The sequence below is a fragment of the Falco peregrinus genome, chromosome 7, assembly GCF_023634155.1.
Source record: "Falco peregrinus isolate bFalPer1 chromosome 7, bFalPer1.pri, whole genome shotgun sequence".
NCBI lineage: Eukaryota > Metazoa > Chordata > Aves > Falconiformes > Falconidae > Falco > Falco peregrinus.
This window is the reverse complement of record NC_073727.1, coordinates 29,772,071-29,798,647: the sequence shown is the minus strand read 5'-3', so window position 1 is coordinate 29,798,647 and position 26,577 is coordinate 29,772,071. Positions and strand designations below refer to the sequence as shown.

The window sequence follows — 26,577 nt, the reverse complement described above, 5'->3', positions numbered from 1 at the left end:
GAATGGATGAAAAATATTTACTGCTACCTATGAATAGTATTTACTACAACATAACACAAATGCTGTGGTGATTAATTAAAGTTTGTAAATTATTTTGTAAATGTGAAGGGCCAGGGCAGATGTTACTTATGTACTAAGGCAGCATTTTCAACTGCATCAATTCTAGGTCTGCTGTCTCAGTTTCCTTGGTCTACAGTAGGTGGTAACACCTGACCATCAGCGCATTTCCATTTTTCAGGGTTGCTTGCAAGGGCTTTTGAGCCAGTACATACTGATGACCAGATCTATCTAAAAGCTGTGTACCTCATGCTTCCATTCGGGACCACGATCAAGATCCTACAAGAAAAAAAAATGCTTTATGACAAAAATATTGAGTCTTGACTGGGTCAAAGATAAAGTTATGGAAAGTTTGCATGTTTCTGCTGCTGAGAGATATGCCAGGCTTCAGTAGGATCACTTGCTTATCCCCATGTGCCACAGGAGTGCTCAGCAGTTTGCCATGAACTATGGGAATGTGGCTGTCAAGAGCTCTGAAGGGAAAACTTACACAGCTTGAAAAGAGCATTTTTTTGAGATATGAAAGGCAAAAGACACATTTCCTTTTATCACGTAGGACTGAAAAATATGGGGTGTCAAGATGATTCCTTTGCCTTTTTTATACTTAACGTTCATGTCTCGTCTTCTCTGGGAGATTTTGTTGTCAGTCATTCAGTGGCATCAGCCCAAGATCCAGAGAACTTAAAAATGACCACCAGAAAGGCAAAAGGTTTATGCAGCTACAAGGCTAATGCAAGTGTTTTCTATTAGTCTTTGTCACCTGAAAAAACTAGTAAGTGGTGGGGTCAAGAAAGGCAAGATCTGAGTTTACCACAACCTGACTTATCTTAGAAGCTCAAGCCAGGGCCCAGGGCTGAAAGTGAAGTTGTTGTTCCTCACCTTTCCTGGTACCCTAGATAATACAGACTAGTAACATCCTCCAGATCACAAGGTCCCTCAGAATTTCCTTCCCTCACCACTTGCATGGAAGGGCACAAATATCCTTACAGCAGGGCCACTGCACCTTTTCTTGCCACAGCTGTTATCAGCAGAGAAAGTTTTACTATCTATTTGAATTTACTAATGTCTCCAGGTTTTTTTTCTTTTTTTTCTTCTTTTTCTTTGACATCTGCAGCATGCTGTCTATGATGGTTTGAGTCCTCAAGTGTGGTTTTACTGAGCACAACCAGGTGAAACTGATCCTCTGTGATTCAGGTTTAGGACTATGCATTTTAATAACTGTGAAGGCAGCTTTCCTCTAGATTCAAATTTACCTCTTTCTGCACAAAGCTGATCTTAATTCAGTTGTAACAGACCTGAAAATTGTCATTACAGAAAAGAATGTCTGTAAAATAGCCCTGACATGTCTGTTAATGATTAAAAAGTTCTAATTATCTTTCGTTTCTTTTAACTGATTCTTCAAAGATTTTCTTACACAAACACACTGGAGTGAGTTGCAGGAGCTTGCATACCAGGTGGATTTTTTAAACGGTCATGGCTCTATTTATAATGACACTTGGCACCTCTAACTGACATTATGTTTTAACTCTAATAAATAGCCAGAAACCCAGTGCACCAAAGCCAACTGACGATGCCAAAATATTATCATAATTGCCAGTGACATTACTGATACTGCCGTGTAAGATAACCTTTTTTATAACGTGTTAACTTCTTGTTCAGATGATGTCTTCCCTTTGGAGGATGTTCATCAGTGCTTTCTATCTTTTGCAGTAAAAATGGAGCTGTAAAATAGACACTCTCTGTTCGGATACCAATCCCTTTTGTAACGCTGTTGACATAGCTGGATCTTCTTTTTCCTGTTTTTTTCCTCTCCTATCTTTCCTGACAGTACAAGTCACCCAGTGTTCATTAGAGATGAGGCCACTGAAATGCCTCTGTTGTCCTGTGCAGTACAGTAAGCAACTACAGCTGCCTTTTCATCCATCTTGTAGGAAAATCAGTGGAGTTTCAATATCATTTTGTAGCACCAAAACCTTATGACTCTGATCAATCCCTGGTGTATTTCTGCTCAGATATCCAATTTTCACACCTTTCCAAGAGGGCTGACCATGTGTATATTCTTGGTAATTTCCAGTCACAAATGTATTTAGCTTTCTCTTACAGAGAAACAGGAGAGGCAAAACTCTGGGAGTCACAGAATTAACCTTTTATGAGAGTATCTTCTCTCACATCTTTGTATTTCTTCAGTCTGACATCACCACATCTCCAAGGATAGAAACCTACTCACACAGTGCAGCAGAAGGTTCAAGTAGAACCTTCCAGCTTTGTGCTTTCCTCAGTTTGTCTGCTGACATAGCCTTTGTTACCTTAACAGGTATAACTCCACAATTTTTGAGTCTGCTGCTTAAGGCACGAAGAATTATCCTCTGCTTGAATCTACTAAAACAAAATTGGTGGCCATGGTAAACCACAGTCAGCTGGCAAACACATCCTCTTGCCTACTGCACTCAGAGATGGCACGTGGCTTTAGTGGTGGCATCACCAGGTTAGATGCTGTCATTTCTTTTCACAGAAGCAATCTGAGAAGGGACTGTTTCTCCTACACCTTGCCAGCATTCAAGGTTGGCATTAAATAATTAATACAGGCATCAAAAATGAGGGGGAAATGACATGTTTAGAAAGATCTTTAGAAGTCTTTGTACACTTAATCATCTGGTCTTGCAGCAGAAAGTTTAGATGGTCACTAAGGGTTAGGTGAGGTGTCACCAGCAAAAGGGTTTGACGTTACTGTAGCTCAGGTGTCTTGCCTGCCTGCAGTAGTCATACTTCCACCAAAATCAAGCTTTTCCACTCCTCACTTTTGGGTTGCTCCTCATTTTTTTTAAGATCTTTCTCCAGGGAATGCTTTCTAAAAAGCCGACCTGTCTCCATATAGAAATGAATTTCTGGGGATAAGCATTACTAAAAATTTCTTCAGCATTCTTTGATTCGATTTCATATTATATGATGAGTGAAATACTTGATCTTGATATCAGAAAAGGTGGTGACAAATTGAGCAGAGCTGCAAGTGCCCTATTGCTACTGTGTCTGCACAGTTGTGTTTTGACTCAGATCATAGACTCCTGCAACTTCAAAGTATACGTTTCTGGGGCATAAGAAGCAAAGAAAAGAAATGTGAGCAATAAAATGGCTTTTAGAAAACAGGTCTATATGCAAAGAGGTTGGACTGTGATTAAAAACTTAGGACTGCTACTCTAAGGACTATGCAAATACAAATATGGCAAATTCTTATCTGATTTATATATTTTTTTTAGCATTGCAAGAGTGGCAAGTTAAGTGGCAAAGCAAAATCATGAAGCACCCTGGGAAATACACTCCCAAAGAGGGTAAATAAAACCAAATATAAGCACCCTCTTAAACACAGGATTTACATTTTCTTAGCAGAATAAACTCTCTGCCTTGTCTCTCTGTGCTCTCACTGAAGTGGAGGTCATGGCTAGTGACAACTGGGAGCTGTTTCTGGAGGCTCTCTTGCCTTTTTAGGTTATGAGGGTCTCTGTGTGTTTAGGATAATATGATTGACGGCTCCACTCCGGCCCCAATTAGCACCCTATAATTTATTAGCTTCTGCTTTCAGATTATGCGCTAACTTCACAAATATTTCAACCACGGAAACAGCAGCTATCAAGTGTCTCTTCCCTGTTCCAGCTCACTGGGACTGCAGTTAAATACAAGGAGGGAGCTGTGCAGGTCTGTCAAGACAGAATAATCGTTTGTGTCTGTGTGCAACAGGGGCTGTTGCAGCTCTTTAGGACTCAGCTTGTGGAAAAAAGGGGTTGTTCCACTGGATCGGGGATTAGGACTTGGTTCCTACCACAGGGGTATGGTGCAGGATTAAGGCCAATGGGCTTTGTCTTCTGGGGAGGGTCTATACTTTTTATCATAGAAATGCTGATGCTTCAACTGCATACAAACAGCGCTGATAGGAAAGTGTGTGTCCCTCCCGATGCTGTTCCTCTGTTCCTCATTGCTGCGGCATGGAGCCAGAGTAGCAAGTGCAGGAGGAAAGAGACTGGTTGAGGCAGGAGAACAGATTGGGGGTGAGATGCAGTCAGAGCTGGGGCCAGAAGTTGAGGAGAGAAGTCAGTGAGGTGTGGTGAATGAGGGGGGCATCACACAGCCATACCCAGGCCAGGTGGGGCAGGAGAAAATGTGCCATGCAGTGGGGAGATGGGGCACCCTCATTAATGTCCAGTATTGCATCACCTAAAGGGACAGGTCTTCTGTTTTGTATTTATCCTGCCTTTATCATGAATGTAACATGTAAATAAGCAACTGATATGTGCCTAAAGAAACGCTCCAGTCCTCAGTCAGCTTGTGTTTCTGCGGGCTGCAGCTGAGCATGGCAAAGGAAGGTGCCTGTGCATGAAAGTAGGGCCCAGGGGTGCACACCCCTGCAAGCTGCACCCTTCACGGGCTCCTCCAGCACCTTCCCCTTCTCCTGCAGGACCTGATGTAGAGAGGGCAGGGACAGGAGGGCAGGGAGATGGCACCCTGGTGCCTCTGTGTTATAATTTGCACTCACAGGTTTGATGCATGTTATTCACAGATTATGCCTGGCTAAGGAGGCAGTAGAAGGTGCACTGCAAAGGTAACTCCTTCTGTGTTATTAGAGATGGACATGCAAAGGGGGACTCTGCTAGCCTGAGCTACTTGTCAGTACAGTCAGTTTAGAGAACAGCATTACCCTGCAGGGAACTAAATCAACAACATAGTTCCCAAGGCTGTAGCCCCAAAGCCTGGAGGCTGACAGAAGTAAAGCTTTTTCTCTTCCTTCTTTTATTTCTTTTCTTTCTTTTCCTTTTTTTTCCTTTTCATTTTCCTTTTCCTTCTTCTTTTTATTTTTCCTTTTCCCCCTTTTTTTATTTTTAATAATCCCTTGTTTGTATTTCCTTGTGCAAAATTGCCTAGTTTGCAAAATCAGTACCTCACTCCTCCAAATAATCACATCTCTCTCCTTCCCCTGCTGCAACTGCTCCTCTGGGTGGCAGGCCAGGGAAGCCAGCCAGGACACCACAATCCCCCAGAGGAGCTGGTTTGCCCTTCTGTAATCAAAAGGGCACATTAATTACAACCCTTGCCCAGAAAAAGATGCACGAGAACTGCCAGTCAGAGAACCCTGGTGCATCCAAAGCCACCAGCAGCATTTTCCTCCCTTCCAGGAAGGGACCAACCTTTAAGCCCCTGCTAGAGCTTGTCATGAACCTAAATAAGACTTCAAAGGGAAGGTGAGAAGGGACTGCAGTCCCTCCTGACCCAAGGAGGGGACAGGGCAGATACATTTCCCCAGACACGGGCAGCACACAGTCCAGGGGAGGCGCAGGGGATTACTCAGACTCTCTTTCACCTGCTCTCTCTCCTCCCCGCCTTCTCCTTTGCTGGGGGCTCCTATGGAAAACCCGCTGGAAAAGAAGGTGGGAAGTAAGCAACGCTGGCCTAAAGCTCTCCAACATTAGACTGCAAGTTCAAGGGCATGTATATATGTGTTTAACAGTTCTGCGCTGTATTCTTGCAAATGCAGATACACTGAAGCAAAACCCTCATGAAAATAAAGTGGAGACTACGAACACAAATACTATATCCCATCCCCACTTCCATCCTTCCCTTGACAGATCATTGTTAACTTCAGAGTTCATAAAAATGATATTACTTCATGCTTTGCTAATTTTCAGTTATTTTCAGAATGGGAAATGAATGTCTGCAGTGAATATGCCCAGAGCTCACTTTGCAAACTCCTGCAAACTGTTCTCACTTGGCAGCAGTGGATACTTTGGCTATGCCCAGCACCGCCACGCTCTGCAGCAGATCCTGTCCCTCTGCCTCCTTCCCTGGATTCTGCATGAACGGGTAGGGAGCTCTTGCTGGTTCATCTGTCCCAGCCAGGCTAGTCTGTTCCTTGGGTGTGTAGCGAAAGAGCACAAGCTGGTGCTGACCTCTGCACGCCACTTGGAAAGGGGCAGCAGGAGGATCTGCTCTTCAGGCTGCAGGGCTTACAGCCCTGCTCTTCCACGTGTGACAAGCATGTGCAGATAGGACATACATAACATCTAAGAAGGGTTTCTATTATATTTTCAGGTTTCCTGCAAGCGTTCATGATTAAGCAATTAATAAACTATGATGCAAAGAGGAATAAAGCAGACTTGTGAAATGACACCGCAGTTATTTGTACTGTTACTGCATTGGAAGCTGTGGCTCCAGCTCTGCAAAGACCCTTGGCATGAGTCTTAAAGGTAGGTGCTGTGAGCAGTCTCCCTGGAGTCAGAATAACACAAAGTGAGCAAAACTCTGCAAGGATTTGCCAAAATAGAGCATGTACACTTTCTGACTGCAGTCCATCTGGAGTAGGAGCATTTTAAAAGTTGTTTGCACATCTAACACCTTGAGCCACAATCCTGACTTTTGTGTTTGGATGTTTTCATAATAGAACAATAAAAAAAGAGTACCTGAAGAACAAATGTTGAAACCAGTATTCATGTATTCATAGCATAAATTCTCATGCTTGAAAATGTTCACAGTCAAAATTAATTGCAAATGCCAATGAGGTAAATGACTGGTTTATGCTTACATGAGTATTTCCAAACGTATTTGGGCTGTATTGCCCAGCCCTCCTTATTATGAATTGCAGAGGAGGGGGAAAAAAGAAAGAAAAAAGAAACAATTGTGGTGAAGCAGAACCAATGATAAAGCCAGATTAATAATTTTTTAAAAAAACCTTTACAAACAGCCTAAAAAACCCCCACAGGCAAATGCTCACAAAACAATCCTGCTATCTCCAAGCCTCTGCAGCAGTAAAGTTAAAGGCCGTTTTTAGTTACTTTTCTCCTGCAAAGTGCTGCTGCCTTCGTTCTTGATGCCTCAGGACATTTTTGGTTTAACCATAAATTCTGGAGTCCTTCCCTTGCCCTTTACAGCTTTCCTGGGCTCTGGCTAATTGGAAACTGAGGGCAAAATGCTCAGGGCTACGTCTAGCCAAAGGAATCACGGCAAGTCACCTCCTGCCATTTGCCGAGCTCTGGCCGGGGATGCTCTGCACACATTGCTCCTTGCCAGCTTCTCACAGTATTTACTCACACTGCTTTATTATACTCTTACTATTAGGTTTCCTATTCTTTCCCAGAAATTGTGTTATTGCCAAGCTGAAACCTTGGACAAGTAAGTTTGGGTTATTCATAACTCCATTTCTGATACATGGTGAACATTATGCCAGATTATGTGAGAGTGTTGGAAGGTAAAAACTCTCATCACAGCACAAAAGTCCATTTTCTACTGCTTCTCCTAACGTCAAGGGGGTAATGTTAGGACTTTCCTTTTACACGCATTGAACTTTGTCAGCCTTCAAAGATGTTACATTAAGAAAAAACAGAAAAAACCCAGAACACAGTAGTGTTTGGATCAGATGTTTTATCTGTAAAAAAGTCAGCTTTTAGATATAGGGGGAAATTGCCATTTCTGCACTGTTTCATTAATTATTCACCACCCTGTAATAGCATTTTAATTTACCAGTGCAATAGCGACGCTAAATGCTACTGTCCCCTCTTCTATCAGTTTCATGAAGAAACATCCGTTATTATGGAGCAGCCCCCTTACTTTAACCCATTTTACAGGTACACCATACATGAAAATGTAGCACTGCAACAATCTTGCATTTTCTTATCTTCTGTATTCATTGCTCTATTTTTTACTCACTAAGAAAGTATTTTCAACTGCTAGGGTTTCTATTTATCTTTAATGCAAAGTAATAAAATAACTCACTTCATCCACACGACAGGTATTTTTCCTATTTCCTCCTGAAGTTTCCAGTTTGCCTCATTTCTCTTATTTAGCTTTAATTCTTCATAAAAGCACACAGGGTGAAAGAAGGAAATATCTTTAATGCAGCTTTCCTACTGTAAAATAGATATTCCCCCTTTCAAAAAAACAAAACAACTATTAAAGTGACAAAACGACAGCAACAAGTAGACAAAGAGAAATGTTAGAGGCAACTCAGACCTATTGTCCATCACGTGCCTTTGCTTCTGGTGTTCCCCCTAAAGGCTGTCGGACTGAGGACGAGCCACTCTTCATGGGTTTCCTTCCTCCCCCTGCTTTAAGAGGGTTTTACTTTCACCAGAAATTCTCTTGTAAAAAAAAAACAAACAAAAAAACCCAACAAAAACAAAAACAAAAAACCACAACCAAACAACTGTTATATATCCAATGCAAAAGTGGTGCCAAACTCTGAGAAGTGCCACCTTGGTTTTGCCTTTCCGGGGTTGGAGCAGTTGTGCGTGGAACAGCTGCACCTCTGTAAGCCCAGGGCAGGTGGCCCCGGCCAGACACTTGCCACTCACAACTGCAAAGCTGAAAATTCTGACCAGTTCCTTGATGGTCCGAAATGTTTGTGGGTTCCAGTTTCTTCTCCTTTACTTTTCTGTAATGTAAAGTAAAAATCCAGTTCAAAACTTCTAAGGAGCTTTCCCATGTTTGCATTCAAGAAATAATTTTTGCTGCCATAAAAAAAATATTCACACCACTAAAAAAAAACCCCCGTGATCTCCTTTGCCCCCTGTACGAAGGCCAGTGGTTTTACACCACCATCCATGACGCTATTTGACTCTTTTAGAGTAGTCTGACTGCAGTTCTGGGTGTGGGGTCTGCTTAAATAGAAGTTCAATGTCTTTGGCTCTCCTCTTGCCACAGAAGGATTTTTCTCTCCAAAATAAGTTTAGAGTACCGTCTTTGCAATGCCAGGTGCTTTTAAGTCCTGTTCCGAGCTGCAGGGCCACGGTGGGCTTGGAAAAGGGCAAGGGGGATCTGAGAGTCTTTGAGTCAGCACATCAGCTCAGAAGGGATCCACCACAGAAGGAGTAACGGCGAGCTGCAAACCAAGATCAGAAGCTGTTACAAACTGACCCGAGTTCAGCTCCGAATGCCACCATGCCTAACAGGCAGAGATCTACAGGGGAGAGCCAGGGGAAGAAGAGTGAAGGACAGCTCTAAAACCAGTATAGATCCTTGCTTTTATCCTGAGGCTGCAAACCTGAGAACGGAGAGAAGAAAAAAAGGAAGAAGAAAAATAGGTACAGGCATTTAAAGATAGAGAAAGACAAACTGCATTTCTGCCAGCTGAGATCAGAGAATCCGTCTAAAGCACGGGCTCCCCAGAGGCCATGAAGCACGAAGAAGAGCCTGAGCTAGACTGGAGATGTCTCTCCTGCCTAAAGTGAGGCCACCGTAAGGAGCCATTTGTGGCTGTGATGACTTCAGCATGGAGAACTGTCACCAGAGCAGGCTTTCCTTGCCCCCACGGCTACTGACTCAGGAACTGACACTGCTGGCTATGCCTGTGTCACCTTTTTGTCACTGTTATGGCCACACAGCCTTACTTTCAGGCACCCCACCACGCACAGGTTACCACTACCAGGGTAAAACATTGCCCTTTTTGCTCAGCAAAAATGCAATTGTGCTTTCCTCTCAAAAACTGGGAAGACAAAATAAAGAAGGAGAGGAGGTAGTTCATGAACCCGTGTGGGGTCTAGAAATGACCTGCTCTGCTGTGGCAGCCCACACTCCTGCCCTCAGGGCAGCCGGTGGAGGGAGCCAAGCAGTGACCTTTGGGGCGGCCCCGTCCTGCTCCCGGCTCTCGCTGCTCAAGGCGAGAGCAGGGCCAGGGTCAGGACAGAAGTACCTCAAAGCAATCTGTACCCTGGCATTTCTGCAGGTGCCAGAAATGCAAAGGATGATGTGGGTGCTGATGTGTCGCCCTGTCCCATCCTCCCTCTCCCCTTCCTTAGAAGGTGCCCTCTCCAAAAAGGGCACCCAGGGCAAAGCTCAAGTGTCTCCCATGGGGCTTCCACCCCCAATTTACTCCCTCACAGCAGCAACCAGCTGCCCGGCCATGGGGGGGTCCTTCCCTAATACTATGGATGGTGTGGAGGCAGAGGTGAGGCTGAGGGAGGGATGAAGGGCAGCTCTTTACCTGTGTCCACGTTGAGGCTGAGGCTCTGTGCCATGTCCCCGGCTGCACTGGGGAAGGATCCCGGCGTTGTCCAGGCCGCGGCTGCACCTGCCTCACTCTTGCCCAGTTCACAGGGGGGGCTGACTGGCGTGGGTACGGAGGCAGGGGTGAGGCGGTGGGGGCGGACGGAGGCAGTGGGCACCAGGAGTGAGCCATAGCGGGGGTCGAAGTGGGGCCCGTAGACCTCGTGCATGGTGGCGGGGCGGGGGTAAGCAGTGCTCTGTGTCCCGATGTAGGGGTGGTGGTGGTGGTGGTGGTGGGCATGGTGCCAGGGCTCGGGGCCACCCTGGTGCAGGTGGCCGTGCAGAGAGGCAGGTGTGTAGGGGTCGGCGGTGGCAGCAAACGGCAGATCACTGTGGGTGGCAGCTGCCAGGGGGCTGCTGAGGGTGGCTGGGACGGAGGAGGGCTGGTACGTGCTGTTCCAGAAGGACGGTGGAAAGATACGCTGGCTCATCGGAAAGGAGCCATCTGGGTGAAGGGAGTGGGAGAGAAAGGCAACAATGAGCAAACCCAGAGAGCCCTGATCTCCTTTCCCTAGGGCTCTGCCCCTCCCCAATTCCCCCAAACCAGCCCTTGAATTCCCTTTATCCCCCCCAAACTGCAAAACACAAGAACTTGCTCCCAACAAGTACAGATTCCTCTACAGCTAAACATCCAAAACACCTAGCCCAGGGCTTATCCATGAAACTGGAACTATTTGCTCCAGGTTTCTCGTAGTATGTATGCGGGGGAGAGGCTATTACCTAAGGTGAGGGAAACATCTTTTCCTCTGTAGTGGAAACTGAGTGAGAGCTACGACACACTGCAGTGATTTCCGGGGTTGGATTTTTCTTGTTTGTTTTAGTAGTAATCTCCCCCTCTAAGCATTTATGCCCAACACCTCAGAGGATGCCCGACCCTACCAGGAGAGCAGCTGCTGCCTCAGTGCAGTTTCAAAGTGGGCAGGAACAGTGCGAGATGCAACTAAGGAACAGCTTGAATTTTCTAAATATCTGGGGGAAATTCCCCATCTATTACACTGGACTTAAGCCAGTTCCTTGGGTATATCGTTAACGTATTTGGGAAGCACTCTGCAGATCTTCGGAGGCTGGCAGGGCAAAGGACAAGGACCCTACATCTTCTTTGACCAGTAAGCAATGTGTGAGAGGGGTTAGTGATTATTAATAGCACAGATACATGCTATGCATTATTAATTGGGAATGCACACTGTTCCCAAGGCAAATAAGAACATGCTCCTGATATGTTTGCCAGGGAGGTACATCAGCTCCACACCCTGGCATTACTCGGGAGAAGAGGAAGTTGTTCATAAAAAGCAAAGAACTCTCCTCTCCTGCCATCAGTTCTAATGCTGAATATCTTTCACCTGTGAAATATTTAAGCTACTATTTCATTCTCAGAAACTACTGACAGAAATTCATGGAGGGGCTGAGAAACCAGCCTTGGCTGATGGGGTGGCCCCATGAGGGAGAGTCCCCAAAACTGCCCCAAGAGGAGTGTCTGCCCTAACTCTCCAGCGGGCAGAGGGTGGGGAAGGTTATTCCCCTCTGCCCTGGGTGCCCCCACGAGCCCATCCAGGGTGAACTGGGCACAGCTATGGAGACCTACGCATCAGCCGTGGCCGTGGCCTTGCTGGCACAGGGCCACTGCTCTGGGCAGGTCTGAAAGCCCTCATTTTCAGAAATTTAGGCTCCCTGTCTGTGCTCCAGCAGCAAGCAGGCTGGTGGTACATGTAGGGCGAGACACAGCGACACACACAATCTAGTTTTTAGCGTTGGGAAGCTGGCGAGACAGCTCCCACACCTGCCTTTTGCTTCGTTCCCATCATGGATTACGACCGCACTAAACTGAAAGCTGCCCCGACAGGGTCAGCCCGGGAGGCGCTAGGGGTCCCTCGGCGGCCGCTTTGCTTGCAGCCCCCGCCAGGCAGATCTGGGGCGGTGTAAAGGCGATCCCTGTCCCCCAGCCGCCTGCCGGGACGCTCTCCCGGGCCACCGCAGCCCGGCGTGAGCTGAAGGGCTTTTTCCTTTTCTTTTTTCCCCTAAAAGCGCCAACCCGCTCGGGGCTCCCGGCCCGGGGCAGCCGGGCACCCGCGGCCGGCAGAGGGGAGGAGGGAGAGGGGATGTGCGGCCGGGTCGAGGGCGAGGTGCCTGCCCGGGGGGGGACCCCGCGCCCCCCGCGCCCCCTGCGCGCTCACCCCGCCAGGAGCCGGCGTTCCGCGCCGCCTTCGCGCTGCCGAGCGAGAAGCTGCTGGGCTGGCTGAGCGCCCGGCTGAAGTGCTCGTCCACTACGGCGCTGATGTCCCCCTGGAAGTAGGTGAAGAGGACGCAGCGGGAGTTGATGTACTCGGCCTCGGGGGGTCGCTCCTTCTCGGGGCTGCAGTCCTCCTCCTTGATGCTGGCCGCGGGGTGGCTGGAGAAGGAGCTGCTGGCGCTGGCGCTGCTGCCGCTCTCCGGGGCTTCTTGCATTTTGGAGAAAAAGGAGAGTTTCTGGAGGGAAGGTGGGGGGAAGGAAGGAAAGAAAGAAAGAAAATAGAGCCGGTCATGCAGCGCAGCAAGGTGCGCTGGCCCTGCCTGTGGCAGCCGGGATGCAGCACCGAGCCCGCTCCCGCGATCTTTCCGAGAGGATGCAAAAGCCTGGTCCTCGGCCGCCCGCCGCCCCCCCAGCAGCACCCCCCACCCCGCAGCTGCATTTCTGCCCCACCTGGGGGAGGCAGCGAAGGGGCTGCAAATAGGGCTGGGGGCCCAAAGCCCAGAGATGCCGACAGGGATGGAGCGTCAGCGCGGGGCAGGCGCTGCCGGGCGGGCGGTTACAGGCGCGGCTCCCCAGCACGAGGTCCCGCACAAGAAGGGACTTTGCGGGGGGGGGACGGGACGGGACGACGGGGGGATGGCGGTCGCCGAGGCGCTGCATCGCGGGGGACGAGGCAGGGGGCGTAGGCAGCGGGGTGCCGGAGGAGCCGCTCGCCAAGATCTGCCCCAAAGAGCGTCCTGCAACCCACAGCGGCGTGGGTGGGAGGGCTGGCAGCCCCCAGCACATTTCAGGGGAAAAAAAAAAAGCATTTCCCCGGCCAGCAAGAAGCTCCAGGTATTTCCTACAAGATTATTCTGTTTTTACTGGATTCCTCTGGGTGGGAAAACAACGGGCACCGAGAAGTTCGCGGGATGTTTCCCATCTTTATCCGCATTAGCGTGTCCGCAAGCTGCTGGGAGTGTCTTAGAAATAAGCGATGGGACGCGGAGCCCGGGCTCGGCCGCGGGCAGCGCCGTGGGACGGGCGGCGGGGAAGCACCCAGGCGACAGGTCCGAGCCTGGGGCCAAGGCACACGAGACATTTAATAATGTCACTCCTTCGTGACGACCGCCTTTCCACTTGGCTCCCGGCTCGGCCATTGAGGTAATGGTCATCCCCCCAAATAATGTCACGCAGCCGCGTGCGGGAGGCGGGGGGGCTGATGAGGGGAGCGGCAAGGTGGGGGAAGACATCATCCGCTATTTGTAACAGGTATGCCGGCCCCGCTGCCAGGCGCTGGAGGTGGCCCACGAGCCACCACGCCGCGGGCTGCGCCGAGCGGGGCCGCTTGCCCCGGCACCGGCCTTGCAGGGCGGGGGCTGCCCCCGGGCCGCGGCCGCGCCTGGCTCCATCCATCCCTTTCTCTGGGATATCCTCCCGTTCTTCTGGGGAGGAAAGAAGTAATCTCTGGAAGGAGTAAGGGGGAGGGAGAAAAGAGAGAGAAGCCCAGAGGGCGAAAGAGAAAGCGGTGTGCGGCAGGTGCAGCCACGGGGAAAGGAGCCCTGACCCACGCGGGACAGTGCGGCCGGGGGTGGGGGTGGGGGGTTGCCCGCGTGCCGCGAGAGGTCCCCGCGGCCGGCGGGACCGTTTTATCGAAATTCGGGGGTTAATGGATACCGGCGGTAGCCCGGTCGCAGCTGCACGCAGCGCAGCGGCGGGACGCGGCTCCCGACCGCCAAGTGTCCGCGGATCTCGCAGGCGACCGTCGCCGCCGGGATCGCGGGGGACTGGCGGGTGTCCCGCCGCCGAGAGCGCCCAGGGAGCGGGGAGCATCCCCGCAGCCCTGCCGCACCGCAGCCTTGCCCCGCTTTGGGGCCGGGGCTTCCTCCCCCACCGCCACACCGGGGAAAGCCCGCAGCCTCCCGGCACTGTCGCCTCCCGCAGGTCCCGGGGGTAACCCCCAGCACCCCTCCGAGGCGGCTGGTCAAGTACCTGCCCGAAGCGGCTCCGGCGGCGCCCGGGATGCCGGTGCGCTGGGGCTGAGCGATGCCCCGGGCAAGCCGTGCCCCGCCACTCCCGGCCGGCATCGCTGCCCCGGGCCGCCGCGCCCGGAGGGAGCCCGTCCCGGCAAAGAGGGAAGGACGGGGACAAGAAATTAAAAAAAAGAAAAAAAAAAAAAAAAAAGGAAAAAAGTCCCTAAAAAGCCATCGCAAGGTTAAGCCCGCGCTTTCGCTCCTGAGGCATCCCGCAGCCCGTCGGTCGCCGCCGGGGTACGTACCCTGCCGAGCCCCGCGCCAAGGTGGGATGCGGTTCTGCTCCGCTCACCATCGCAGGCTCCCAGATCTCCCCCCCCTCCCCCCCACCCCCCCTTTCCCCTCCCCTTCTCCTTTTCCCTTTTCCTTTTGGTAAGGCCCCAGACGGCCGTCCTCCAGACGACACCCCTCCCACCCTCTGCCTCTTCACCGCTGCCCCCCGCGCGTACCTGGTGATAGCGGCTGTAGGCTGCTGCGAAGTAGGGCTGCGGAGGACCGTAGACTTGGTACATAACATCCAAACAGCTCATGGCTGGCCGCGGCCGAGAATTATTTTTTTTCTCATCAACTCGTGTTCTGCAAAGTGGAGCAGTGCTTCGCGGGAGGGAGGTTCCCGGGGGTTAAGAGCCACCACTCATTGGTGGGAGGAGTGAGGGGGGATGAGACCGCGCTGGGCTGGGATGACACCCCCCTCCCTGCCCTCTTTCCGTGCTCCCTCCCTCCCTCCCTCCCTCCCTCCCTATAGCGCGGCTCCCTCCTGAGGAGGCGCCGGGGCCGGAGGGGCTCTGCGGCCGCCAGGGGAGTTTCGTCCCCGGGCCCGGCGGGCGGCGGGGGTAGGGGGAGCCGGGGAGAGCCCCTTCTGCAGCCGGTGCCGCCTGGGAGCGGGGCGGGGGCGCGGGAGGACCCGCCGGCGCCCGCGGGTGAGGGGCAGCCGGGCGGCGGCGGGGGGTCTCGCCCAGCGGGGCAGCCCCTCTCCGCTGCTTTTCATTTCATCGCATTTGTTGCATTTCTTGCGCTGACCGTGCCGGGCGCTGCCCCGCCGCCGGCGCCGGGCCGCCCTGAGGACGGGTCCCCCCGCGGCCTCCGGTGAGGGGCACCCCGCCGCCCCCCGCCTCGTCGAGCCCCGCCACCGACCGAGGCGAAGCGGAGCTCCGGGAAAGGCGGGGGTCTGGGTCAGACCCCCGCAAATCCCACCGAGTCCGGCCTCCGCCGGGAAATGCCGCCTCCGAAGTTACGGGAACTGAAAGGTCTGGTGAAACGAAGGAGGAAAAATCAGTTGCTCCCGAGGAGGGATCTCCCCAGAATTTTCGAATCGTTACAATTCCCGGGAATGGAAATGCTTTTGCATTTAATAGAAACTAAAACAACGCCGACGGCAAAGGCACGTGAAAAGATCAAATTATCGTGCAGGTAAACTGGGTTTGCTCCCTAGGTTTCTGCTGAGTACCACACACAGAGGCGTAATTAGGTGGATGTATCTTAACTGCTGATTTTGACGGACACGCATAGGAGGTAGATTAGTTTCTAACAGAGATGAAAGTTCTCATTTCAGTATCGACTCTTTGAAACGTTCAGCTTCATGGTATGGGTCACAACTTCTCTGAAAAGAGACTGGGTTTAAGTTATGTTTTAAGCATTTGTAGTAAAGGAAATTTTTTTTTTTTACAGAAAATATGATGGAAAGAATATTACTTGGTTTTCAAATGCTGATTTTTTACAAAACTATGGGGAAAAAATCTGAAAAGAACTGACATTTTGAATTTTAAAGACCTGGAAATCTTTAAATTCATTTCAGCAGAAAATCTTCATAATCAAAGATCAGTATTTAACTCTACTTTGTTTCCTCCAAAATGTAATTTTCATATTCCAAGTGCTAGGAATTGTTCTGAATGCCTGTCTTTCACCAAAATCATATTTCAGTGCCTAATGAGCATAAGTTTCAATTTTTTCTGCACCAGGTGCAAGGTTTCAACTTCATATTTAAACAATTATTTTTTTCTCCCTCTTCTAGTTTGGTAAATTTGTTTTTCATACTGCAATGCAGCCTGGAACACTGTGGCTGCAGGGTTCAGCCACAGCACTGCTTCTTCCCCCATCAGAACAAATTTTATGTTGGTGGTCAAGAAGAAAATAAGGGGAAGAGCCATTAGTATCAGGCCTTAAAAAAAGAAATGTATCTCATACTCTATCATTTTATTTCTCCTGATCAGCAAGCAAATAGCTGCGGTACAGGGAAGGACCCACCCTGTGGCTGGCATCCAAAATCAGGCAGCCAGCTAAGGAATGCCCCTCCGCTCCTTGGAGTGGGAGACTGAGGGACCTCACTTGGGACGATGGGATCTCGCTTCTGTGTGTCCCCACTCCCGAGAGATGGGGAGCTTTCCCACCACACAGAGGTCCATGCCTATTTCAAAGGTAACAGTATGCTGGGTGACATACAAAAAAAAGCCCATTTCTCAGAAGGTGAGTCTGTCTGAACACGTGCTCCAAAGACCCAGCATGCTTTCCTGCTGTTCCTACTAGCTCTTGGCCAACAGCTTTGCGCAATAGTGAAGGTAGGACCTGACACTGGTCAAGGCTGAGCATTTGCTTCTTATGAAGAAAAACCCAAAGAAATGTGTGCCACTGGGTGCTGTGATGTGGCAGATGGTCCAGCTTGTGTCCCCTGGAGAATCTCTCCTTGAGGGCTGAATTTAGGGGCTTTACTCCATACTCAAGCGTATGTTAGGGGAATCGGGTCTGAAGCAGCTTGGTAAGAATTCAGTTGCTTTTATAAATAGCTATTTGACTGTAAAACTGTCCAGTGTAAGACACAAGCAAACTTTAGTGCCTTAATGCAGAGCAATACAAACATTCATGCAAAAGGGCTGGTATTGCCTTCTTGGTGCACTCTGTGAAATCAGTCCTGGTATAGGAAATTATACTGAAAACCAATGGTCAGAAATTATATTCACTAATGATCTCACTGTGTCTTTACAATTCTATATAAATATTTTTTTCTTGGTGCTAACTAAAGGATTTTAGGTGGTTGAATCGCACAAGGAACTGCAAAGGCTTGGAAAAAGCAGCTGAGGTATCTCAGAGAGAAAATTATGACAGGAATGAAGGAAAACACACCTTTGGGAAGGACATGGATTAAGAATTGGGTGTGTACCATTAAAACACTGGCATGGACTTACTGCTATGGTCGTACACTTGTAATGTTTCACAGCAGGAATGCAAAAAGAAAATCTTGCTGTTAGGAGTAAAGAATGAAGGGTTCTGATAAACAGCAAGATGCAGAACCTTGCAATGTTTACCTCGGAAAACATTCCTATAAAAGAAATCAATCTTCTAGCCAAGCTGGAACCTTTCACAAAAGAATTGGGTATTGCTGTGAATGGCTCACTGGACAAGCAAACAGCTCATCAAACAAAACATCAACATTCAGAGATTGGGACAAAAAGTCACAGAAACATGAGAGCATTGACCACATTTGTTGCTCACCTTCCCTGGAAAGCCTACATCCAGTGCCAGCCTGCCAGCAGCCGCTGTGCAAAAGTTTGAGCAGTGAACACCATGTTCAATAAAAGGATAAAGCATTTATTAGCTAGAAGGGAGATTTCTGTTTTTTCAATCTGACCACATATATCCTTCATGCTGTTAATAACATATTTTTTCAGAAGCTCAGGGAGACTTTTGCTGGTTCCAGAAAGGCATGCTCTTCCAACTGGAAGATATCATGAGGTGGATGAAGAGTCCAGCCCCTTGCTGCAGCCGTTTGCTGCTGTGCTTAGCTGCCTTCCAGCTTGAGTTGGGCTGGCGTCAGCTTCCTTCCAGCTGTTGGTTCATGTAATGCCTTACTTCACTTAGCTAAACAGTCCTTTTGTATGGCAGTATTTTCTCTTATGAAACTTACTTTATTCCACATAATATTTTTGACCTCTGCCAAAATAGATGGAACTCCTTAATTTTCTACAGCAATTTCTCCAGCCCTCAGGTAACATTTGTACCTTTTTTCTTTGCACCTTGTGCAATTTTTCAACATTGTTTTAAAAATACTGACACAAGAACTTAATGTTATTCTAACATCTCTCTTGCTGAAGGTATACACAAAGTGATGTAACTTCTTAGCAACCGATTCTTACTGCTGTTGTTTTTCTTTTTTGCCACAACACAATTTTAAAGACACATCATGCTGACGTGCTTTTCCACTGTGATCATCTCAGTAGTTTCAGTAGCACTACTACAAGTCTGAAAAAAACCTTGGACTGTTTGGTGATGCGGAGCTGATGGTACAGGGATGTTTCTGGCATTTCTCCTGAGCTCTTACATAGCTGACTGAGATTACAAGTAACCAGGCTGAAAGCTTTGGTGATCCCACACAAGCCTATGACAGCTGCTGACAACCCCTCTTAGAGTCATCCTTTCCAGGACACTTTCCATCACCTGCCTTCCTTGGTCCTAGATGTGCAATGTTGCAAACAGCTCCATTCGTGTGCTGTTTGTTCTTGAGAGTGCCAAGAGACTTAGCAACAGACATAGGTCTTTCCAAATGTCCCACTTACCACCTTAATCATCAGTCTTCTTGTCACTATGTTGCCTGCAAAATTTATTGGTGTGATTTTATATCAACTTTCAAGTCACCAATGCACATCTTGCACATTTCATGAAGTAGCTAATATGAATATTCCTATATAGTGTTCATATACTACGCTCCTATATAGCAGTATTCATACTAAAGATGTTCTGTTGACTCCAGTTGCTTGCAATTTTTGTCCATTTGCTGCGTGCATCATTTATATTGTGCAGTGCCTCCTCTATGAGATGATAACTTTGATTTCACTACACTTCCTATTTCTGCTTTCTATTTTATTCTGTAATGCCTCAGTCTGTAGAATTCAGCACATACTTAGCTTCCAGTTGAATGCACTACTTGTGGGCTTACATGGGTCAAATTTGACTGAAACAAATTGCCGTTCTTCTTATCTTTCAGTCTTTGTGCTCCATCTCCCTAAAACATTTCCAGTTTTTTTAGGGCTTGGCAACTGTTACCATGGTGTTCCCAAGGATGTTTTTGAGGTGCAGCCTCTGGGTCTGTATTGATGCAGAAGACTTTAGGCTCAAGAGCTGCTGGCTTGGTTTTCATGGGCACTGAATTAACTGAAATTAAAGATAAAAATCAGTATGGTAAAATAGCAAGACACATATCACTGACTTCTTTGTCTCCACTGTCCTGAGGAACCCAGTTTTTTGTTTTTAATTTTTGTTTTTGCTTGGTTTTCATTTTCAAACTCAGAGACTTTGAATAGTTAATTTTAATCTTCCTTTGAGGATGTGCTAATTTTTTTTCCTTTCCCCGTGGCTCAAAGAATTAACTGTTAGCTGCTAATTAACCACATGTACAAATACTATTTGGTGTGCGCTTGTGTATGTGACAAGACGTCTGCTCTAGTGACACGCTCGGCAGCAGCTGGAATGTACACGGTGATTTTTACTCCATGATGTATTTACAGGGGAGCTGCAGCTCTGCTCAGGGTGCAGCATCTGGTGTGTGTCACTCACCCGTCCTACCCAACCCTTACGGGCCGAGGGCATCACCTGTCTCTCCTCTACTGATCGCGGCAGATGAAGAGATCATTATGCAGGGCTGGAAGGGAAATCTAGAGCTGTCATGAGGGAATATATTAACATGTGTGAGAACACACTGAACACATTGAATTTAGGGCTTGATTTTGTAAAATGAAAGGTCATGGAAGTTTTTTCACGGATCAGCACAGGAATAAGCTCAGTTTTGCCCTCAGAGGTAGACCTAGCAGCTTTTCTGACGCGTGTATTGTGGCACATTCAGATCTGAGCTGAATCGCTGGGCACCTCTTTCCCCCGCTTGGCACTGAACCACCAGAAGGTGAATCTGGTTTGATCTGAGATTCATTCACCAAGACACTCTGCAGATATTTTTGCATTTGTATGTAAGATATATAATACATATATCTGTGCTCGGGACAGAGAGGCAATTTCAGCCAAAATGTTCCCTAACGGTTCCCCCCAAGCACAAACCATATTTTTTCTCTTTTATTGCACTTTTTTTTATTGCTGTGAGGTAAAAGTAGAAACAGGCTGTATTTGAGCTCTGTTGAACTTTCTTAAGCACCAGCCCAATTAATACAGGCACTAAACTCTTGTTGCAATTGTGATATGTAGATCCTCTGCAATATCCAGTCTCAGTGATTCTGACGGCACAGTCATACATTTGCATGTTTTGTTTTGAAAATGAAAGTGTTTTTATGTGAAGGCCTTAATTCCTGTATATGTTTTAATTTTAGATGTGTCTTTGCACTTTTGTAGATAATATTTCAAGCAGAGGGAGGTAGGTGGCAGAGAAAGACTGCAGCTTGAGAGAGTAAGTGGCTCAATGCAAGGAAACAAGACGATCAGGTTCTCAACAGAGCACAAATGGGTAAGGTGTATGCTTTTTTATCTGTACAGACTTTCATATAAAACTGACAATATGAAGATGGGATGAGGAAAAAAAAGACTATTTTTTTTCCATGATTAAGTCTTACTCAAGTGGAAGCATGTATTGCTCAGAGTGGGCAATGTTATGTAATACTGGGGGGCTCACTGGTTCGCTTCTGGTTTATTCAATGTGCATTTGGCTAAGCCTTGAGAAAATGTCACTAGAAAAAGTTAACAGAGTATATTTTAAGCGAGGTAAGTGCAAAATAAAGTAAAAACAAAATTCATAGCAAAATACTGGAGGTGGAGCCATGGTACAGGGAATTGTGTTCTTGTTGCCTGGAATTGCCCCAAATAGCGGAGCTCCTTTGTTGAGTGTAAATAGATGTGATGGCAGGGGCTGGAAAATATCCTGACTTTCTGAAACTGAACAAAGCCCAAATTTAAACTATTTTATGGCCATACTTAACAGACAGATTAGTCCTGATGGTTTAAAAGCCAACCCCATCTTTAGAAATCAAGTTGGAAAACTGAACAAGAACGAAAGAGGAAAAGAGCAAGAAAGGAATAAAGGAAGATGCTGCCACCGCAGATATACACTGTGTGAGAGAGAAGGAGACAAAAGAAAATGTCATTTGTTTTTCATAATAATACATATTTAATGTAGCCCACTCCACTGCAAACCAGTGTATACATAGCCATATCGTAGCCCAGCTGGAAACTGCCTTAATTTCATATTAGTATCTATGTAGATTCATCTCATTCAATATGGAAGGATAACAGAACAGCACACAGATGAATTATTTGTAATAAAAATGCTCCAGACTCTATTGAGGACATATGTAACCTATGCCCCATGCCCCTGCTTGAACACAAAGAAGCTAGAATAGAGATGAAATTATGAAATCCCATACAATATACACACCTTCAAAGGGAAATCACAAAGTGCCTATCAGGGATCATGTGTGGGTCTTCACACAAGATGGCTGTACATTTTAAAGAAGGAGCTTTTCTCATGCTGAGGTAGGCACTGTTCTGAATTGCAAAGAGTTTTACTTGTACATATAAATCAGTCAGTGGGCTGGCAGAGGAGGTAAGAGCCATCAACTTAAAGAACATAAGCCATTTCATACTTCTTCCATGATTATATTTTCTTCCTTAAAGAAGGTTGGCATGCATTAAAGGACTTCTGGTCTACTGAGTTAAACTGATGGAGATACCATCCTCACAAATCAAGTTTTTGAAATGCAGATTTGTTTCTATATCTCAAGGTAGGAAAATAAAATTTTCAATTCAGAAAAATAACCTGTTGAGGAAAACCTTAAAAATTACTTTTAAGTTTCTGTTGAGGTTCTGTATTAGCTGGTAAGAGCAAAGACCACAGGGTGATAAATAATTGGTGGCGTTGCTTCACAAGAAATGAATAGGCAGGACTTCATTTAGGCTCAAAATCTGGCATAACTTTTTGAATAAAAGTTTTCAGAAATTGATTTTTAACTCACCAACAGTTCACTGACCAGATGGGAGGATGGTTTATTGTAGAGGAGAGTATGAAAGCTGAAGAGCTAGCCAAATGCCCAGTGGAATGGGAAGGGAGATCAAAGCTATTTCTGTGTCCCTGGCTGTTGAAATAATAAAACTGCTGCATTAAACAAACTGGCTTGTCCACCATTAAGGGCTTAATTTTTGTTATACTGCCTATCACTGGTCACAGGGACAATTTTACCAGTCTGCGTGACTCTTCTCCTGATCTGCTCCTCTACTCCTGACCTGTGAGTAGTCTGGGACTTGGCTTTACTGGTTTTGCTGTGCAGGGATGCTGCTGCCTCCGGGAGCCCTGGTGCACCTTCCTGAGGCAGGCTGGTAGCTGTTCGCGAGGCAGCTGAAGCAGGGGCTGAGGGCGATTTCCAGGATAATCAGAAGCAGGCAAGAAAAAGCTGTTGGGAAAAGCATGCCACCAACTCCACACTCCAGAGGATGAGGGGGAGCCTTGGGAATCCTTTATGGCTCCTTCCTCTCCCACACACCCTGTGCTGTGTCCCAGCCTCCTGCACACCCAAGGACAGCAGCATGTCTTTCAGTATGCCGTGTCTTTCCAGCCGGCACGTGCCAAGCCGTATTTCAGACTCTCGCCTTCCAACACCAAGCAAACTCCACAGTCCTCGCATTCCCGCAGCACAGGACACCCTGCTCCTGCCCTTTCCCGTACGGAGCACAGCTTGCGGTCATGCTCCAGGGGAAACCACATGCAGATTAATGGGTGTTGTGCTCTCTTTCAGATGAGCATCTCTCCTGGGGGAGCAGAACTTTAATTATTCAGCAAAACACGTCCAGGTGCCATGCTCCACTGACCTGCAAGTGCTGTTACGCTGTTTAAAGCCAGTGTTGGAGAAGATGCCATAACCTCTTTGCCCCTGTGCTTTCTCTTGCCTTGTAGTCTGCATACGCAAAATTATGGGTGCAATGCTTTTTTTCTGCTTGCAGACAGTTTGGGGAGTGTGTCCTGCTCTTCACTGGAGCTTCAAAGGTTGGCCACCAGTTCTTTTTTATGTTACTTTTGTGCATTGCACTGGCATAGTGTCAAAAATCAGTCGCCCCATAGAAATGGGGTAGTGTTCATCAGTTCAGTGTTCTCCAGTTTGCCCAGCCCAGGGATCCTTCCTGCAGCTCACTGGAAAATGCACATCCGTCCTTCAGTCCCAGCAACATCCTAAAAGCAACTGCCCCGTGGCACTCTTCTGTACACTACTGTTATTTGAGAAAAGCAAGATGACTCCCGCTCCATGAATTGTATCAGTGTTAATCTCCTAAATCAGTGATGCTGCCTCACAGCTTTTACGTAGATGAGAGAAAGCTGGCACAAGGGTAAAATGAACTTTCGGAAGGGTATTCAGGGCATCCTGAGACTGCATGTTTTAATCCAAGTAGTTGTACATGCTTTAGTGAGAACCGTGCTTTCTTCCGCATCTGGGAGAGGACATACTAAAGGAGTGATTCTGCACATACAAGAAACACTAAGCAGAAAAAAATACTCCACCATCCTCATTGACTTTGTAAAAAGGCAACTGTCTCTAAGTCAACACTTTTTTTTTCAACTCTGATTCTCTGTACTCACCATTTTTCCTAAATTATGTCAGTTACAAGTTTCTTTATCAACACAGTATCATTCCTTTTGGTTTTCAGAAATAATAAGTATTTAAAATATGTATAAAAGCATGCACAAAACAGATACATGTCTTTCACACTGAAAATCCCCAAATGCTTTGGAAGTTGTAGTTTATCTGTCTGCTAGGTTGTTCCTGCCAAGATTATTTATCCATTTAATATCTATTTATTTTTATATATTTCTATTGTCTATCTACCTACCTGCTCGCTTATTATACAAATTTCTCACAATTATCAGACACCTAAGCAGAGACAATTTCAAAGGGATTTCATGGAAAAGGAAGGCTGAATAGCCAATATCTAGAAGCCAAGCCTTCATATCTAGAAGGTATGACTGGGGAACATCTAAACCAAGAAGTGGAAAGAGCATTCTGTCTTACCAGCGTTGGGCAGCTTGAAAGCTAATATGCAGCAGATTCATGGACAAAATTCATCTCCAGTCTCTTTTAGAGACCCATAATATTTCCATCTTCTGTGGAAACATTTGGCTCAAACCTAAATCATTAATTTTGCACAGCTCTACTGAGTTAATATATTTCTCCCCTATTTTTTTGAATTTATTTTCAAGAAGGACTGGATATCTATATTGTAAACATTAACATCTTTAAAAACCCTAGCACAGGTTAATTGGTGTTCAGCTATACAATAAACACTATAGCTGATCATGATGTAGTTCTGTTGTAGTTGGTAGTTTTGACAGGGCTTTCCCTAATACTGTTGCTTTCTAGTGCTGATCCCTCTGTCATGGGGAGGGGAGCTTTCATCTTATGCCACCCTCCTCTACCAGAGTCATCCTTTCCACCCTTTTTTCCGGAGTCAGCTGAAGTCTCAGCCCCTGGAGACCCCAGTATGGTTCCTTCAGTTTTCATGCTGAGATCTCACTGCGTGTTCCTTCAGCAGGTGGGCCTGGGTTGGATTGGGACGTTTTCCTGAACTTGCACCCTCCTCTCAGCCCTGCCAGTGTAAGCAGCATTCCTGGCGTGGATGGCCAGCTGCCTGTTACCGCCTGCTTTGACACCATGCTATGTAAACCTGCTCAGGGCATGTCTTGTTGTTGTGGGAAAAATGCTTCTAACAGCCTGCTCCCACCTGCACTGAGGTTTCCAGCTTCACAGGCTCATTGACCCACAGTGAGCAACAGTTGGGAAAACAAGAAAATGGTTTGCTATAGGCAGGGAAGGGAGAAGGAAAAGAATGGAGGAATAGATATGGTTTTCAGAACAGAAGTTTTCAGAAGCACGGTGAATGAGGATGGGTGCTATGGGCCAACAGCACGTGCAGTAAGAATGAGCCTGCAGGAGCACTTGTTATATACACAGCTCTTCCAAAAAACTGTTTTATAGATTGATTTATATGTATTGACTGCTTTTCACCAATCGACTTACAATATACGCACATTTGGCTTTTCTGCATAAATGGGGTTTGTGACTGCTCAAAACGTTACACCACTGCTATACCAGCCAGTTGGGATGTAATACCAGATAAACATATTCTGACACACTGTCACAAATGGACAGTTTGTTGTGAGTAAGACAGTAAAAATAATTAAAAAGTGTATGCCTGTATGTATATACAAATATACATGCACAAACATGTATACATATATCATCTACAGGTAGATATGCACACACATATTCTTTTTCATTCTCTGGCAAATGTAATGGAAGTCTGGAGATGAACATTGCCAGCAACCAACAAAGTGTTCACTAAAAACTGGGAAAAGGTTGCTTTTTTTAGAGAATGGTAAAACCTAGTATTCAGTTGAAGAACTGCCTCAACATAAAGCATATAGCTGACTGGGAGATGATGCTTCTCTGAAACCAGAAGATGCCAGAAGCAGGTCCTTCTTCCTCTCCTGGGTGTCATGGAAAGTGGCTTTCCCCAGAGAGCCCCTGCAACGGAACACTTCCCCAGCCGCAGACTGCAGCTGCTCCTGCATCAGGTACCACTGGGTTATAAACAGGGATTGGAGACGTTGGTGAAACCAATGGGAAAAAAACCCCAAAGCACTGTTAGCGGTGTTTGGTGAAAGTGCAACAACTGCCCACACTTCGGAGGAAAGCTAGTCTCTGTTTTCTACAAATTAATTCAAACGTCCATGTCACAAAAAGTACACTCCCAAATCCACTGTCAGTTGTCTATGTTATTTCAATATCCAAAGCAAATGGGGCTGGCAATATTTTGAGCAAATAGGAAAATACTTAGCAAATACAGAAATATTTTGGAAAAAATATTCTATCTCCATTTCACTTCTGGAAAACTCTTCCACTGGTCAACCTCACCTGTGCTAGAAGGTTACATCTGTTAGTGAGTGAAGTTCTTGGAAATAAATTCTTAGTGCATATGGTACAACCTTAATCTAAAAATGAACTGTTGATTGAGGCAGGCACAGAGCAGCATTAGGAAAAAAATGGGATTCATTAGGAAGGGGATAACTTAGAATTAATGCAGTGGAAGGTCATACAGCTATAAAAATAGTTTTTAGCCAGTTCCCCTTTCTACACTTTTCTGGATCTGCCTCTTTGCCTCTGGTGGAGTGCGGCATGAACAGACCCCCCTGACACAAATAGGGCATGACGTGGGGCTGCCCTCAGGGAACTTTTCCTCTGGCTGAGCTTGCTGGAGAGAATATCTTTGGTTTACAGCCTCTCATGGGTT

The 26,577-nt window shown here is 47.0% G+C and overlaps 1 protein-coding gene across 2 annotated transcripts; it reads right to left on the bottom strand.

Annotated features, from left to right (window-relative positions):
• Window positions 1-8,873: 8,873 nt before the first annotated feature.
• On the bottom strand, window positions 8,874-14,846 carry VGLL2 (vestigial like family member 2). Of its 2 annotated transcripts, XM_005232079.2 has the most exons (4): window positions 14,766-14,846; window positions 12,249-12,540; window positions 10,016-10,522; window positions 8,874-8,914 (listed from the first exon to the last, which is right to left on the bottom strand). In XM_005232079.2, the coding sequence occupies exons 1-4, from the start codon at window positions 14,844-14,846 to the stop codon at window positions 8,874-8,876; spliced, it is 921 nt and encodes a 306-aa protein (XP_005232136.2). The 2 variants fall into 2 exon arrangements, with proteins under 2 accessions (XP_005232136.2, XP_005232137.2); XM_005232080.2 differs by lacking the exon at window positions 10,016-10,522.
• Window positions 14,847-26,577: the final 11,731 nt, after the last annotated feature.